Below are 14,686 nucleotides of genomic sequence, written 5' to 3'. Positions count from 1 at the left end.
CAGATCATTATGCCCTTGCAAATATGCTCCTGCACCTACAGGACTGTTCAGTGCCTTTTGATTTGTCATACAGAAGGGAAAATGTTCCAAAAAAGGCCAGCTATATGCTGGTGTTTACATGTGAACATTTGTGATCTGATTTGACCACAAGTTGTCTTCCAGTGATATAAATGAAGGAACAGCTGTGTTGAACATGAATCAGAAGTAATCCCTGTAATATCAGAAATACTATACAGTGTAATGCATTCCTGTCAAATAAGGCTGCTACAACAGTCTTCAGACAAATTTTCAGGAAAGCAGCTAACTGTAATTCATAATACAATAGTATTTGGTCTACTAGCATAATTTGAGAGCTAGATGGGTCAGCATTATAGTGCCATTTATTCTTGAATGCACTGCCCAAAGAATGAATTGCTTGATTTTATGTCAAAACCGCTGTATTTTTTCAAAAGACATTTCAAGTAAATGGGAAAAACAGAAGTGCAAGCACATAACTGTAAAAGCATATGAATGGAAAGGGAAAAGAATTCAGTTTGCTGTCACATGGTTTGTCAATGAAAGGCATGTTGAACAACTCAGACAATCCACAAAGTAATTTTTCACAGAGGCCTAACAGAATAGGTATTTCCATGTATATGCTTGAGTGCTTTTAACATCACTGCTAAATTCTGACTAAAGGCTTTTGTTTTATCTATGAGGAAAAGTGCATCTTATATACAACATACTGCAGCATTCTATGCAACAGTCAATAGTTTCTGCAAATTTCTTTCACAGCTATTTTCGATAGCAAAAAGTTAGATCATGCTCAAAAACCTTATCTAAGGTACTGTGATCAGTAATGCAATTAAGTGTAAGTGAATGTGTAAGTGAATGCACAATGACCAAAGTATTTAAGCAGAAGAACTGTGTTTTGTAACAAGAGAAAGCTGTCCAGAATTATTCTATAGATATGTTGGCTTGCCTCGACTGACATCTGACATTCCTCTCTCATGGCTGAAAGTTTGTCTCCAAATAGCTAGTTTTCAAATTTTCATAACAATATGCTGGAACGTTGTGAAATCCACAAAGACACAGAAAACTCAAAAAATAGGACTCACTACTGCCTGAATAAGGACAGATGGTAAAAGGTAAGCCAATTGGAAAAATATTTTCATTTGATTTCCAGGGATCAGATTTTACCTGCTTTCTAGAGAAATAGAATTTTTCTAGGAAAAAAAAAATTCTAGAAAATTTTCTAGAAAAATAATTTAAATGACAAAAAATATGTATTTTTGAAACCTAGATTTACAACTGGTAAGGCTTCGGAAATTTTGTATTAAAATAGTCACCTACACCAATTCTTATATATGTATACACAGAGAGAGAGAATTGGGTTCTCCTCTCATGCCCGACTTGTAAGACTATACATCCATTTCAACTGATTTCAATTCAGTTATTTCTCATCTACAGTACACCAGAATATGCAAAGGATGTGTGATGTATACTGACTTTGTATGGTGAAAAATATAATGATTTATTCATGCAGTAAATATAGACAAAGGTCACACTTTGTCTTAAAAGTTATTTCATGGGTCAGAGACCAAATACAGCAGTGAATATTAAGATCAAATACAGTTGCAAGCACTAAAATGCAGAAGCTCTTTTGGGTTGATATTTTCTTTCTTGATATGGTTAAATACCAAATACTCTTACAAGTCTTCAGCTGCTTCAGTCTGCATGAAAGTACTAGAAAAATCAGGAAATACTTATTTTCAGATTATATTCAGATTTCTATATTCTATATAGAAAAAGAAAACAGGCTAAAGGGTGTAAAGCCTACCTCCAGGTATTTGGCATGTGGCAGGGACACTTTTTATCGCACTTGAGACCATAAATTCCCTCAGGACAAAGCCTTGTTTCACAGTGCGCTCCGGTGTATCCTGGTTCACAGAGACAGGCACCACTAATATGGTAACATTTCCCACCATTCATACACTTGCAGGTCTCAGCACACTGCACTCCATAAGTCCCCACTGGACACTCATCTTGGCATCTGTAAGAACAATGAACAAACAAAAAATAGTTTTATTTCCCATAAACTACAGCTTTTGGAGATTTAAGGGAAATATGGTTTATGAGGAATCTCTTATACTGGTCTAAAACACCTCTTAAGTAGAGCAGGAATTTATATAACTTCATATTCAGAAGTGCCTGTCTCTCTGGTTTCTTTTGCTGCTCAGCTAGACAGGCTTAAAAACATTGGCTCTGCAAATTCCTTAGAAAAAGGTCTTCCTTCTCTCCAACAAAGCAGACAATGTGCACAAACAGACCACTGCCCTTCGCATTCAGGACCAGAGCAAAACCAAACCCTCTTAAATCAGACCTGAAGTATGAAGGAATAAATTTTCAAATATTTTCTTTCAAAAGCCATCCATCTCTAATTTTTTAAAGTGATCTAGATTCTCCACTTAACAATAGTGTGAATAGCCAGCAGACAACCGCACCCCTGTAGACACGCAGGCCAGGAAGTTCCCTGGCAATCAATCACACTCAGCAGTCTCTAATAAGAATATTTTCTAATTGTGTTTCCAAACACATGATGTTTCCAGAACACCCTTCTTTCCAGAATTTCATTCTAAACCTAATTTTTTTTGTTGATTTTGCCCTTCAAAAATTCATAGGATGACATGGGAAAATCTTCAGGAGCCCAAACCCCTTCTTTTCATCTGATTTTTCTAACAGATGAAACTGAAAATTAGTAAAGACTTGAGTTTAACCCATATGGGAGAGTAGCTATGATTTTTGTTGCTCCTTAAGGAAAATATATCCTATTAAAGAGACTTCTTCACCAAACTTTTCCTCTTTCATTCACAAAGCTTTTAGAAGATAGCTACTTTAGCTAACAGTCTTATTTCCTTTATGTTTTACATATGAAAGACATTATTTAACCTAAAGATCAGACTGTATGTTTAGCTGTCCAGTCTGACTACTAAAAGACAATTTTCAGTATCCTGCTTCTAAAACTTGCAACTCATCTACTAATGAGTTTCTGGATAGCAATTTCATTTGGCAATGTATTTAAGAGATACAATATGAGTTTGATGTTTTCAGCTTTAACTTCTCTGTGTTTTATAACTGAACTGTTAAAATTTGGAATGCCAGTACTACTACAGCATTACTAAAGGCTCCAGCACTAAGTGCACTTAAAACATTTGATTACATGTGTGAGAGCAGACCTCTGAGCTCAACCGGTTCATGCCTCAGAGCCAAGGATGACAACATTTCATAGCTTATGTGTCAGGGAAAATCCCCCTATTTTTCAATACGAGAATCCTATAAACTCTGAATTATGCTGACATAGACAAAAAGACAAAACAGCTAAATCCCAAAGCTTTAAGGCCAGAATATGCTGACATTTGAGTCTTGAGTTGTGCTGTGAACTCAACAGGTGGTATCGGGTACATAACATCTTCTGCAATTTGGGTACCTCCAAGTTTTAGCAAATTACAGATTGTACAAAAGTATTACTTGATAAGACGGCACATTATTAATGGTTTTATCAGCTTACAACTTTCTCATTTTCCCAGTCCTATACAAGAATTTCCTTGGTGGTCTCTTTCCATTTTTCATATACAATTTGCTTTTTTTGTATTTTTACTGTATGATTGGTGGTTTATTATGGGAAAATTTCAAAGACATGTGATACGAGGCACTGCAAAATGTAACAGAATTTAGCAGAGCCCTCTGACTGAGGTAAAATGGATACACATGTTCATTTCATGCTTCTGCAGTATTTGCCTCAATCTGATAGTGTTATCCAGAAGTTTCAAGGTATTCGTAACTCTGCCCTGACTGAAGCCAGCAATAAAATCCCCTTTCCTTCAAAGGTGTAGCATAGTAATACAGCTAATAACCCTGTTTAAATGTTTCCTAATAAAGTTAAACAAATAAAGCTGAGAATGAATTTTCTCCAAATGACAATCAGGAATTCCAGCCAAATTAGAGGAAATTTAACCTTGCAATTATTTTTTTTTTTAATTGCATCTTCATCAGCTTCTGAAATACCCTTTTCCACTTTGTGGTGAGGACAGGTATCAATCAAAAAGTATTAGGCAGAAGAATTATAAAAGTAGTTTAAACTACATTCTCTTCTGTTAACTCACATCACCTAGAAACTGTTACATGCTCTCGGAGTCCTCTTTTTCTTGCTGTATGACCAAGTTCCAGGAGTCACCACCACACCAAAATCTAAGACAAATACTGTTGAAGCTATACACAACAAGAAGTGGAGAATAGCTTAGCACTTTAAAAAACGTCCTTTTTGCTGCTGGTATGTACATGCTAGCTCAGCCAATGCCCACACATTTCTTGTCACACTTTCCTCCCTTGCCAATCCACTGACATGAAATAAGAACCAGGTCTACAACATTGCTTCCGACCCCTTCCTGCCCTTGCAGTTTCTTGAGAAACAAAAGAATTGCAAATACAGCTCATGCTGCAGGAAAAGAGGGAGCTCAGACTTGCAAAAAGTGATCAAAACGCTGCAGACTGTAAGGCATTTCAGATTAAAGTCAGATTTGAATTCCAAGACAAAAAATTTAATTGCTTTTAAAAACACCAGTGTAGTGCAGTGTGTAGACTCTCATATGGATATTCCTTTGATTTCCCTGCTGACTTGTCTGTGTCTCTTTAAATGCATCTACCACTTTCTGCACTGTTTCTTCACCGACGCAAATTTAATTTTGGCATCCAAATGGCTCTGGACTAATTTTTTCTTGTCTTTATGAGTTTTTTTCCCCTTATGTCTGCCACAGCTCTCCCCATGTCCTGTGAACACTCGCAGGGGAAGTGCATATGGTTATAATACTTACTGTTGTTGGCAGAGATTCCCTGGACTGACCCCAGTGATTAAGCTGCTGCTGACCTCAGCAAATGAGTTGTATGCTGTTTAAAATACATGCAGAATGCTTCTTTCATCACTTTCCACTGCCTTCAAAAATGATGTCTTGCTATATTATTTTTCCAGTCTACCAAAGATGATTTTTAACAATCAAGTCGGAAAATAAAAAAGCTTCACTTCTTCATTTGAATGAAATACTTTAGGAGACAACTCTCCAGCTTGCTTGCTTTGAAGAGGAACCTAATGAGACTCTCTTGCTACTATGGCTGCCAAACATCTGCACAAAACCAAGAGTTTCCCTCCTCACCCATTCACCATAACACAAACTGCGTCATTCTGCAAGCCACTCAAGTGAAGACCCAGAAGACACTGCCAGAGCATGGGCCACAGCAGGAAAATCCTGAAACCTAGCACTTCCTCACAAAAGGGTAATCACATCGGCACTTTTAACTTGTGACGCAGCATCAGCTAAGTGACATGGCAGACATTTCATAAGACTCTCTTAATCATATCACATGTATTTTCATTCTGCTTTCTACCAGCTTCTTAACTTTCTTTGTCGTAGCAGACCCCTTGCAGGTTCAGCAGTCTGGCAAAAGGAAGTTTTCCTTACCGTTCCCCGGTGTAACCTGGGCTGCAATGGCATTGACCTGTCACTGAGTCACAGGTCCCTCCATTGTGGCACTGGCACTCCTGGGAACAGTTTTTCCCATAACGACCCTCAGGACAAGGCTGACCACAGACCATACCCTGCATGTGCAGAAAAAAAATCTTAGTATTAGATTTGGGATTACAGCTTAAATGGACAAGGAATAAAGTTTTGTAATGAAGGAAGATCAAGGAGATCTTGTGTCACTCGTCTAGTGCTGATCCCGGAAATGCCAGACTCTTCTCCAGCTTTAAATGTGGACTATGTTTCAGCACTGGAGGACTAATCTTCTAGGATACCCATTTTGGAAGGCAAACTAATGAAAAACACTATCTCTAAGCAACAGTGAAAACACTTAGGCCTTTAAGACTAATTGATGTCAAGCTCTTCCCAATTTATTTATCAGGAGTACTATATATCAAGACACCTGGAAATGCCCTCCAGTGAGTAGTGGTGTAGAAATCAGCAATTGCTGTAATGCCCCAATTATACTCCTTTATGATAGGTTGGGGGTTCTTTTTCTGATGAAAGGAAAAGCAGTTTGTAATTTCATTGAAAGCAGCATAACTTAAAAGCCTAGGTAGGATGTCTGCTTCCCTTCAACAGGTTTGGAATTTCTGCACTGCTATTTACAACCTTGGAATTAATTACACCTGTGTAGTGAGGGGAGCATCAGTTCTTAAGAATTTTAAGAAGCCATTTCAAGAGAAACATATTTACAGGCATTTCATCAGACAAAAGACATGCAAGTATTTCAGCTAACGTAAGATACTGCAGAATTTATACCTGGCTACTTTAAACCTTCCTTATATGAAAAGCAAAGAAGGTTAAGCTGACAAAATTGTGTTTCACAGAATTGAAAAAACTAAAACTAACAAAGAGTTATGCTTAAATAACTACTTGGAATGGAAAATTAGTCAAAAGGCTAAACAGTAATTTATTAGTTAAGACACACACTAGTATAAAATTTCCATCACTGCTTCATATGTTATCTCATTTTTCATTAGCTGTATTTAAGCAGATAAAGGGAGTCAAGAATTTATGCAAACATTTGTATTCTATGACCAATAATTTTGTTCTGCTAACATGAGGTGGAATAAAAAGTAAAAATGGCCATAATCCACATTAGGTAGTCAAGTGAGTGGTGCTATTCAAACACACAGAGAGAGATGATCATTTATAGCTATGTTCTCTAGTTGGTGAAAAACTGATCTCTGCCACAGGTTACCTCAATATAATATCTCAGTTATCATGAGATAATTAAAATTTCAGTAAATGTGGATTTTCACCCAAAATGGACATTTAAATAGAAAACATTAATAAATACTATTGATAAATATTATCTACAAATGTATTTAAAGAAATTATTTAGGCTTTGGTCACCTTCCAACCTTTTGATCACCTTCCAACTCCATTATTTGCCAACTCAGAGTTGGCAGCCTGGTAGTAGGGGAGGGTACTTGCAGCTCCAAAATCAATTCTTCTTTCCCTACCCACTGACAAAAGGGTAGAAAGTCTAAAGATAATGTCAAAGTTCTGATGTCCCATTTCCATCACCAACATTTAACACAGTAACTAACAGTTTGGGGGTTTTGCCATGCATACTGTACATACAAAACCAGGCACAAAATCCACTGCTAAAATATATAATGGTGTCACTTCCCTATAATATCAAAATATATCTAGAAATGAATGACTTCCAGACAAGATCCAAAGGATGTTGCCTTGTCATAGTACAATTCATGTATTTTGCTTCCCAGAATCCGATATGGTTAAAAAGGCAGTGCAGAACTCAAGGATTTTCAGTAACAGATGGTTTTGTAAGTATTTTATTCCATCCCTTATGCTAAAATACATTTCTCATTACTCTTGGCTACACAAAGACTGCATTTGCTATCCTCATTTGCTAACCTTTTCTGACGCTGCCCGAAATCTACAAATATGGAAGTTTTATGGGGTTGTGTTGATTTCAGAAAGTGTTTTTACCATCCATCCTGGCGGGCAGGCACACTCCCCGGTGACGTGGTGACAGACGCCTCCATTCTGGCACGGGCATCTCTCTTCGCACTGCGGCCCATGCTTCCCGGGAGGACAGAGGTCCTCACAGCTGGGGAGGTGGTGGTAAACAACAGAGACAACCGTTACTTTGGCACACACTCCTGTCTCCAGCCACCTCTTTATTTTTAATGCTATCGTTAACTTTTCCAGCCAAAAGTATGAAACAGAAAGCAGTCCAACATAAAGAGACGCACACTGAATATTGCAAAGCATCCATGCAACAAATCTAATGAAACGGACTGGGCAATCTAGGATTTACTTCTTCTTAAAGATATTTCTTTCTACACTGGTTGGTGCTTATTCGTGGTTACTGACAAAGCTCAAAATCTATTCTGGAATGACAAAGCCAAATAACTCCATGTTTCAACGTGGTTTTCCAAACTTGTAGCCAAACCATTTTCATGGTGGCCAGGAAGAAGCTCCTGATGCTACTTTTTGGGGCTTTTACTTAGCAGTCGAGACCAAGAGGGCTTTTTCTCAGCCAAACATCTGAACGTGCACTGCAACGTGGTTTGCCCAGCTGCTTCTTAGCCAGCCCTGCTTCTCTGCGTTACACAGCAGCCAGACCAACACCACAGAGTTAAAAGTTAATCTAAACTTAATTTCTCTTGTTAGCACTATTTAAAACTTGTACCTCTCCCCCATAAATAATACAGCCACTGCTTACAAGGCACCAGTGTATCCAGGAGGACACCTGCACTCTCCCGTCACGTGGTCGCAGGTGGCTCCATTTTGACACTGGCATTTTTGGTGGCAATCATTTCCATACGTCCCTTGATTGCAGCGTTCCTCGCAGCGCCAACCTTTGAAACCCGACACACAGTGGCAGGCTCCTGTAATGGGGTTGCACAAGGCTCCGTTTTTGCACTGGCAGCGGCTGCTGCAGTGAGGTCCCCAGTGGTCACTGTCACATGCTGAAGGGGTAGAAGGAAAAATTTACAGCAGTTTTATAATAGCTCATGTTACAGCACTGAAGATACTATGAGTCAACTGTAAAAAAAAAAGTTATAAATTGGAAATAGTTATGTAGTACATCCTCAGTTCTTCTTGGTCCTCAAGGATCTTGGCAGTCAGACAGAACTTAATTTATGTACACAAATTAATTTCTTAAGCATAAAAGCAAACACTTTAAAACATGAAGCTATGAAGTAGATGCAAGTTCTAGTCTCTTCATTGTCAAAACTCTTCATTATGACTCTCCACCGTCAAATAACAGTTATGGTTGCAGTAAGCTTCCATTTCCCTAAAGAAAACTTGCTAACTTAAAAAGTAAAAAAATGTGGTCTAAACCCATAAACAACTGTCTGAATCCCACAAGGAAGTTGCAAAGCTTACTCAACATAAGATTATGATTTTTTTCAAATCCACAAGTTCCTACTTGTTTACATAATTGCAAATACTTCCTTTTCAATCTTGCAATATACTGATAGGGCAAAAGAAAATACAAGAAGTGTTTCACCAAGCAATAGAAATTAACGATTACATGGCTAAACTTCATCTGGATGTTACAAATTTGGTTATCCAATGTGTCTTCACAATCATTCAAATGCATCTTTTCTTGTCTGCTCCAATACAGCCCATTAAAACCCTATAAGCAAACCACTCAGAGGTTATTTCAGCATCAAAAGAAAAACCTTGATGTTAAGGAAGAAATTTTTCTTAAGAGAGAAACACAGGAGTTCTGTAAAGACCCAGAAGGTTAAGGTCACCTAGAGTTCAACAGGAATGTACTAATCATATGGTCAAATGATCTGATTTTATTTTTATGTTCTGTTGATAACAGCAGTACAACGGGAAAGCCTCAGTTGCAGCAACTGGAAGCCTGGGCTCTCCTCTTGGAGACTGACAACCATTGTTCTCCCAGTCTTCTCCTGGGGCAAAAAAGCCAGGCAGAGAACAGGCACACTTTCCTAGACTAATGCAAAGTAATTCAAGAACCATCCTCAGGGTATGAATTATTCAGCTATAGGAGCTGTTCACTCAGGCTACACAAATAAAAAGGGATTAGGGTCTTGTAAAGAATCTACTCCTTAAGATTATTTTTTTTTCCAGGAGAGGTCACTAGAACATGCATCCATAATGGAGATATTGTGAGCACCTACGCACAGTAAAATGCAAAGCAACAGAAAGTATTGTATGTATTATAAACACCCAGCAATACTGCCAAACTGACAGAACAACTGTCCATCTTATTATTGGCCTCTCTCTTTGAAGATGTGTGGGTTTTGTTCTGGACTATACTACTGTCTCCAGCACACAGCATCTCCCAGGTTTCCTTTCCCCATGCTAACTCACATTCATTCAGAACTGCTATATGTTTATTTTCAACACGTCTGCATGGAACAGAAAGTGTAATCTTCATACTTAACCAGTTCTCAAATTGTTGTCAGGAAACTAGCTATTTTGGGATATATATATATATATAAAAAAATATATGTATGGGTGATGAGACATCTGAGACAGTCGCATGTTCTGTCATGATTGAGCAGACACCCCTACATATGTTTTTTGCTTAACACATTATTCTGGCTTCAGATAACAGTCTTCCTCCTGCTCCCAGACAAAATAGACAATTTCAATTTCAGCCATTCCTTATGGAATAAATAAATAAAAAAACCCAACCAAACCAAAATTAAACAAACAAACAAACAAAAAGAACCCCTGTCCTGGCATGTCTAATAAACAGAATAATTCAGAATGATCACCAGATCATGTCCCAGTGCAGAGCTCAGTCAAGGATAAACGTGGCCTGAACACACTCTAGATAGAGACGCAATAGACAAGAGAACACTTACGCTTGGTTGATAAGTGCGAGCTTGTGTTCTTTCATCAATAGATGGGATATTGGGTGCAGTGCAATGACGTTCATGTAGCTGTTTGAAGACCCAGTGTAATGAGTCTCAGAGCCACACAGACCAGAAACATTTACTACTACGCATCTGCCATTGCATCCAACACCCAGGCACCAAGACGACCTTGCTAGAAACCGCTTCACCTGTGAAGCAGCGGAGGCCTTGTACTCCCTCTTCTCCTTCTACAATCCCATTCCCAGTCTGCCTCTCTAGGATGCAACCTGCTGTCTCCTGGAGATATACTGACATCCAAGGTGAACGTGCTGTGTCTGTGAACTTGAACCTTTCTCAACAATTTTACTGTAAGAGCAGGTACCACACAGTACATAATAATTTATTAGTTTCCTGGCATGATCATCTCATTATGTTTGCAAGAAATCATTAAAATAAAAAGCATCATATGGCTGCTAATAGGATTTCCAGTGTCACGACCATTCTCCTGGCAACAGCCATGGGGGGTAACAAATATTGACTATGCCATTTTTCACTACAGCACAATGGTGAAGCATTCCACCAGGACAGCAGTGGCCCCACCATAGTATGACTACACGATAGTCCTTTACATAACGTCTATCACAAGCCTAGCATCCATCTGTGAGTTATGGGCAGAATTGTGGAGAAATTTGCAAGATTAATGGGAATAAATAATAATTTTGAACAAGATGGACAAATCATGTATTTTACCTCTGTGTCCCCTGACCGATAATCAATCATGTTCCCTACAGGAAATTAAAGTGATTTGTCAGAAATAATGCTGAGTTTACTATTAAAAAAGAAGAGGGAAAAGGGTAGAAATGTTTCCTGTGGTGAGTTTGGTTTATTTTTAATAAGCTTTGGAGGCTAAATTTACCAACTATTACATCAGACTATTTCTGTTCCTTCCATTTCTGCTGCTTCCTAGTATTCAGACACTAAGAAAGCTAGGCTGGAAGTCACACAGCTGCTAATATGGTGGAATGGGATAGTCTTTGAGTTAATGACTATCGTCAGGTTACAGACTGTCAGCTGGAGTTTAATCAGAATAGCTGCTCTGACTGTCCTGACTGCACCAAGGTCACAGGCACACACGCATATGCAAATACTACACGCACACACATGCAAAAGTGTCAGCTACTGGCTTCTGAACAGATTTGGAGCTGTAAATCATCTGTCTCAGCACAGGGTATATGTGAAAGGGGAGCAAAGTATAGAGACAAGAGCCCCATGTTCAGAATGGCGCATTCTGATTCAGAATCGTTCACAAGGATGAGGTATCTCGGCCCCAATAACTTCTGGAAACAGCCCGAATCCTGCAGAAATGCAAAACCCAATTAGTAAACCAGGGTTAATTTTCTGTATTGATCATACAGAACTGGCCTAATGCTGCTCTATTTTATGCACAGCACCTTCCTTACAGAAGTCATTCTCCTTCCCCTTTTCACATATCTTATGTTCACCCTCAGACATATCCTGTTTAAAACAGGTAAACATACTCTGTTTAAAACAGAAGAACCAGCTAGCTGTACTGCTCCTTATCAGCTTTCATAGTAGACTCACAGGGTCCTTTCTGCCTTCACCTTATGCTGTAGCAGAAAAAAAAAAAATCAAAGTAAATGTTTAATAAACACCATGATATTAATGCTGCATCTTGTCATTTTTCTTTTTATACATTCTGTTCATCTGGGAATATCTTTTTTGTCACTGCAGTATATGCTGTGCACATCACACAATGCTACAAATACAGGACAGAGAACTTTTCTCTCAAAAGGTTACTCAGTCAAAGCAAAAGGTTGCCTTTGGGAATAAAGGCACTGCATTGTATAAACCCTCATTTAAAATGAGCAAGTATGGTATGAAACTCTAAGAAAATACAGGTCTACCATCACAAAGAAATGCCTTCTGAAACTGAGTGCCAAACAGTGACATTAGAAACATAGAAAAGCTCAAGGATTCAACAGTAAAAAAATCACCTTCAAGAATAAATTGAAATCTATGATGCAAATTGCTATCATTTGTGGCCCTTTTGTAGCATCTTTGAAGATTTAAAATTCTGCATTTCCTAGTATAACAACTTTAATGTACATTGTTATTATGCTGGGCTAGATGTGGTTTTATGCACATGGTTTCTGTGAGCGGCTGGTGATTTGCAAATTAGGATGGAGGGAACCCTGATATTTTATAGTGCAAGGTATGAATTTTTAGAATAATCTGAAGCACATCTGAAGAATTTGGTAGCTCTTTTATTACTCCTTATAAACAAAAACATTTTTAACTAAATGTGGTCACAAACTTGTAAGGGTTTTTTCTGCTTTTTTCATTGGTTTCATTAAAAGACAACAAAAAGAAAAGTGCAAATGAGTCCAAGTTTATTCCTGACAAACCCACCTTGATCACCTACAATTCTGTACTTCTCTAAAGAATGGCCTATAATGAGAATAAAATTAGGCTATCAAATCAAATCAAAGAACATTTCAGAAGAAACTCCTCCTTAGAAACTCTGACTTGCAACTATCTTTTAAGTATGCCACTTTCCTTTTAACATGATATTCAAGCCAGACAATGTTTATTGCAATGCTTTTTTTAAGATCTTTTCTTCTCTTTTTGTCTTTCTTCTTTGCTAATGGGGAGTTGAAAGTGAAGAATCACAGCAAAACTAAAATTTACTTTTCTTGCTATTGTTTTTTGTAGCTATCTTATATGTAGCACCACGACAACAGAATGAGATTTTATTCTGGCTTACACATCTTTCTGCTACGCACACTGCTGTGTGGTTTTGGAAATATGTACCATTGTCACCAAAACAGAGGAGATTCTTACTACAGCATTTGGCTTATGTATTTTTATGGTCTTTTAAAACAACTGAAAACAAAATTCCCTACTACAGACAGCAGAAACAGAGTGAACGCTCCCTCACTTGGAATGCAATATTGTGAAGTACAAATTTAAAATAAGCGAACAGTGGCAAATATGCAGAATTTCTATTTCTCTGTCTCCTCAAAACTCCAACATAATTTCTTCAGATAGGTTCAAGGAACCACAGCCTTTAGCAAGTGAAAGTTCATTTTCCTTGCTCCAGCATGTAAAACAAACTGAAGCTGCCCATAACTTCACAATCATCTTTGACTGACCTTTCTTCCTTTCTAGGTTGTCACATCAAGCACAAGTCTAAATCTTTGTGCCTTCCTTTGCATCCCTCCTTTGACTCTCAGATCTCTCTTGTCCTGTCCTTATTTTCATGGCCTTTATGGCCTATCCCTCATCTATCATTTGTCATCCCGTACCCAAGTATCAACCCCCACATTTACATCACCCGTGACCTTAGCCCCTTTGTTGCATTTTCAGACTATCTTCTTCCTTGTTTCTCCTCAAGTTGCCTCTACAACTTGGCACAGCTCTCCATACCCTAAGCCATAAAACTGCCATGATGTCCTCCTCCATGTCCCTACCTTATAATTCCTCCTTCCTGTGAAGTCTGCAAATAGTTGATGTGGCAAGTGTGCCAAAACCACTACCTGCCAGTCATTTGTCAGTGTTTGCTTCCTTCCTCATCTCCTACATGTTTCCAGCTTTGTGTTATCTCTTTTCGTTTCCTTCAGCCACAGGTTCTCTGGGGCAGAGGCAACTTTCTGCTCTGTATTTTTAGTTGCCCAGTCCACAAATCCCCAGCAGGGACAGCCATGAGGTCCACCAAGGAGCAGGAATGACCATCATCTGCAACTAAAAGTAGACCAACTGTAAAATGCCATATTTAAAAACTATTCCAGTGTTTTGGAGCAGAGGATATAAACAAGAAAACAGTAACATTTCTAGGAGGACCCACAAATGACTTCATTATTAGAGAATAACCACCACTAACAGCCAAGCATAGCCAGTGTAAGTAAAATAGGCCAATATTAAGAAAACTTTGATTTATCCAAAGGTGTAGTCCACTGACAATCTTGTTATCATAAATTGCCCTAAGGCTGTCCAGAGTTTAGCATTTGGAAGAATGACTCTTCCTTCTGTTCCAGAAGCAAGAAACTTGCTTGTCTTAACATAAATATACATTAGTGGAACTAATACTTTAGATATCTAACTGGCAGTAAGTAGAATCTGATTAATCACAGTAAGAATTTCACAACAAAACAGAATAAGTTTTTATGAAGGCAGCATTTAAATTCATAGGTTAGAGGAGCCACTCGCCTCAACTTTTTTTCTGATGACCTCAGTAAGGAAACACACCCAGAATAAGTCCTCCCTTTTCTCCATCAACAATGGATGCCCATCAAA

At 38.2% G+C, this 14,686-nt stretch overlaps 1 protein-coding gene across 4 annotated transcripts in view; it reads right to left on the bottom strand.

Moving 5' to 3' along the window:
- The window catches only part of MEGF10 (multiple EGF like domains 10), a 112,625-nt gene that overhangs the window by 47,766 nt on the left and 50,173 nt on the right, over positions 1–14,686 (bottom strand). For all 4 annotated transcript variants that reach the window (XM_052778335.1, XM_052778339.1, XM_052778337.1 and 1 more), the window contains 4 exons: positions 8,254–8,500; positions 7,515–7,635; positions 5,493–5,629; positions 1,820–2,032 (listed from right to left, as the gene is read on the bottom strand). In XM_052778335.1, the coding sequence (XP_052634295.1) occupies positions 1,820–2,032; positions 5,493–5,629; positions 7,515–7,635; positions 8,254–8,500 (718 nt within the window). The remainder of the gene's footprint in view (positions 1–1,819; positions 2,033–5,492; positions 5,630–7,514; positions 7,636–8,253; positions 8,501–14,686) is intronic.

The sequence above is a fragment of the Harpia harpyja genome, chromosome Z (assembly GCF_026419915.1).
Source record: "Harpia harpyja isolate bHarHar1 chromosome Z, bHarHar1 primary haplotype, whole genome shotgun sequence".
Classification (NCBI taxonomy): domain Eukaryota; kingdom Metazoa; phylum Chordata; class Aves; order Accipitriformes; family Accipitridae; genus Harpia; species Harpia harpyja.
This window is presented reverse-complemented; position numbering and strand designations above follow the sequence as displayed.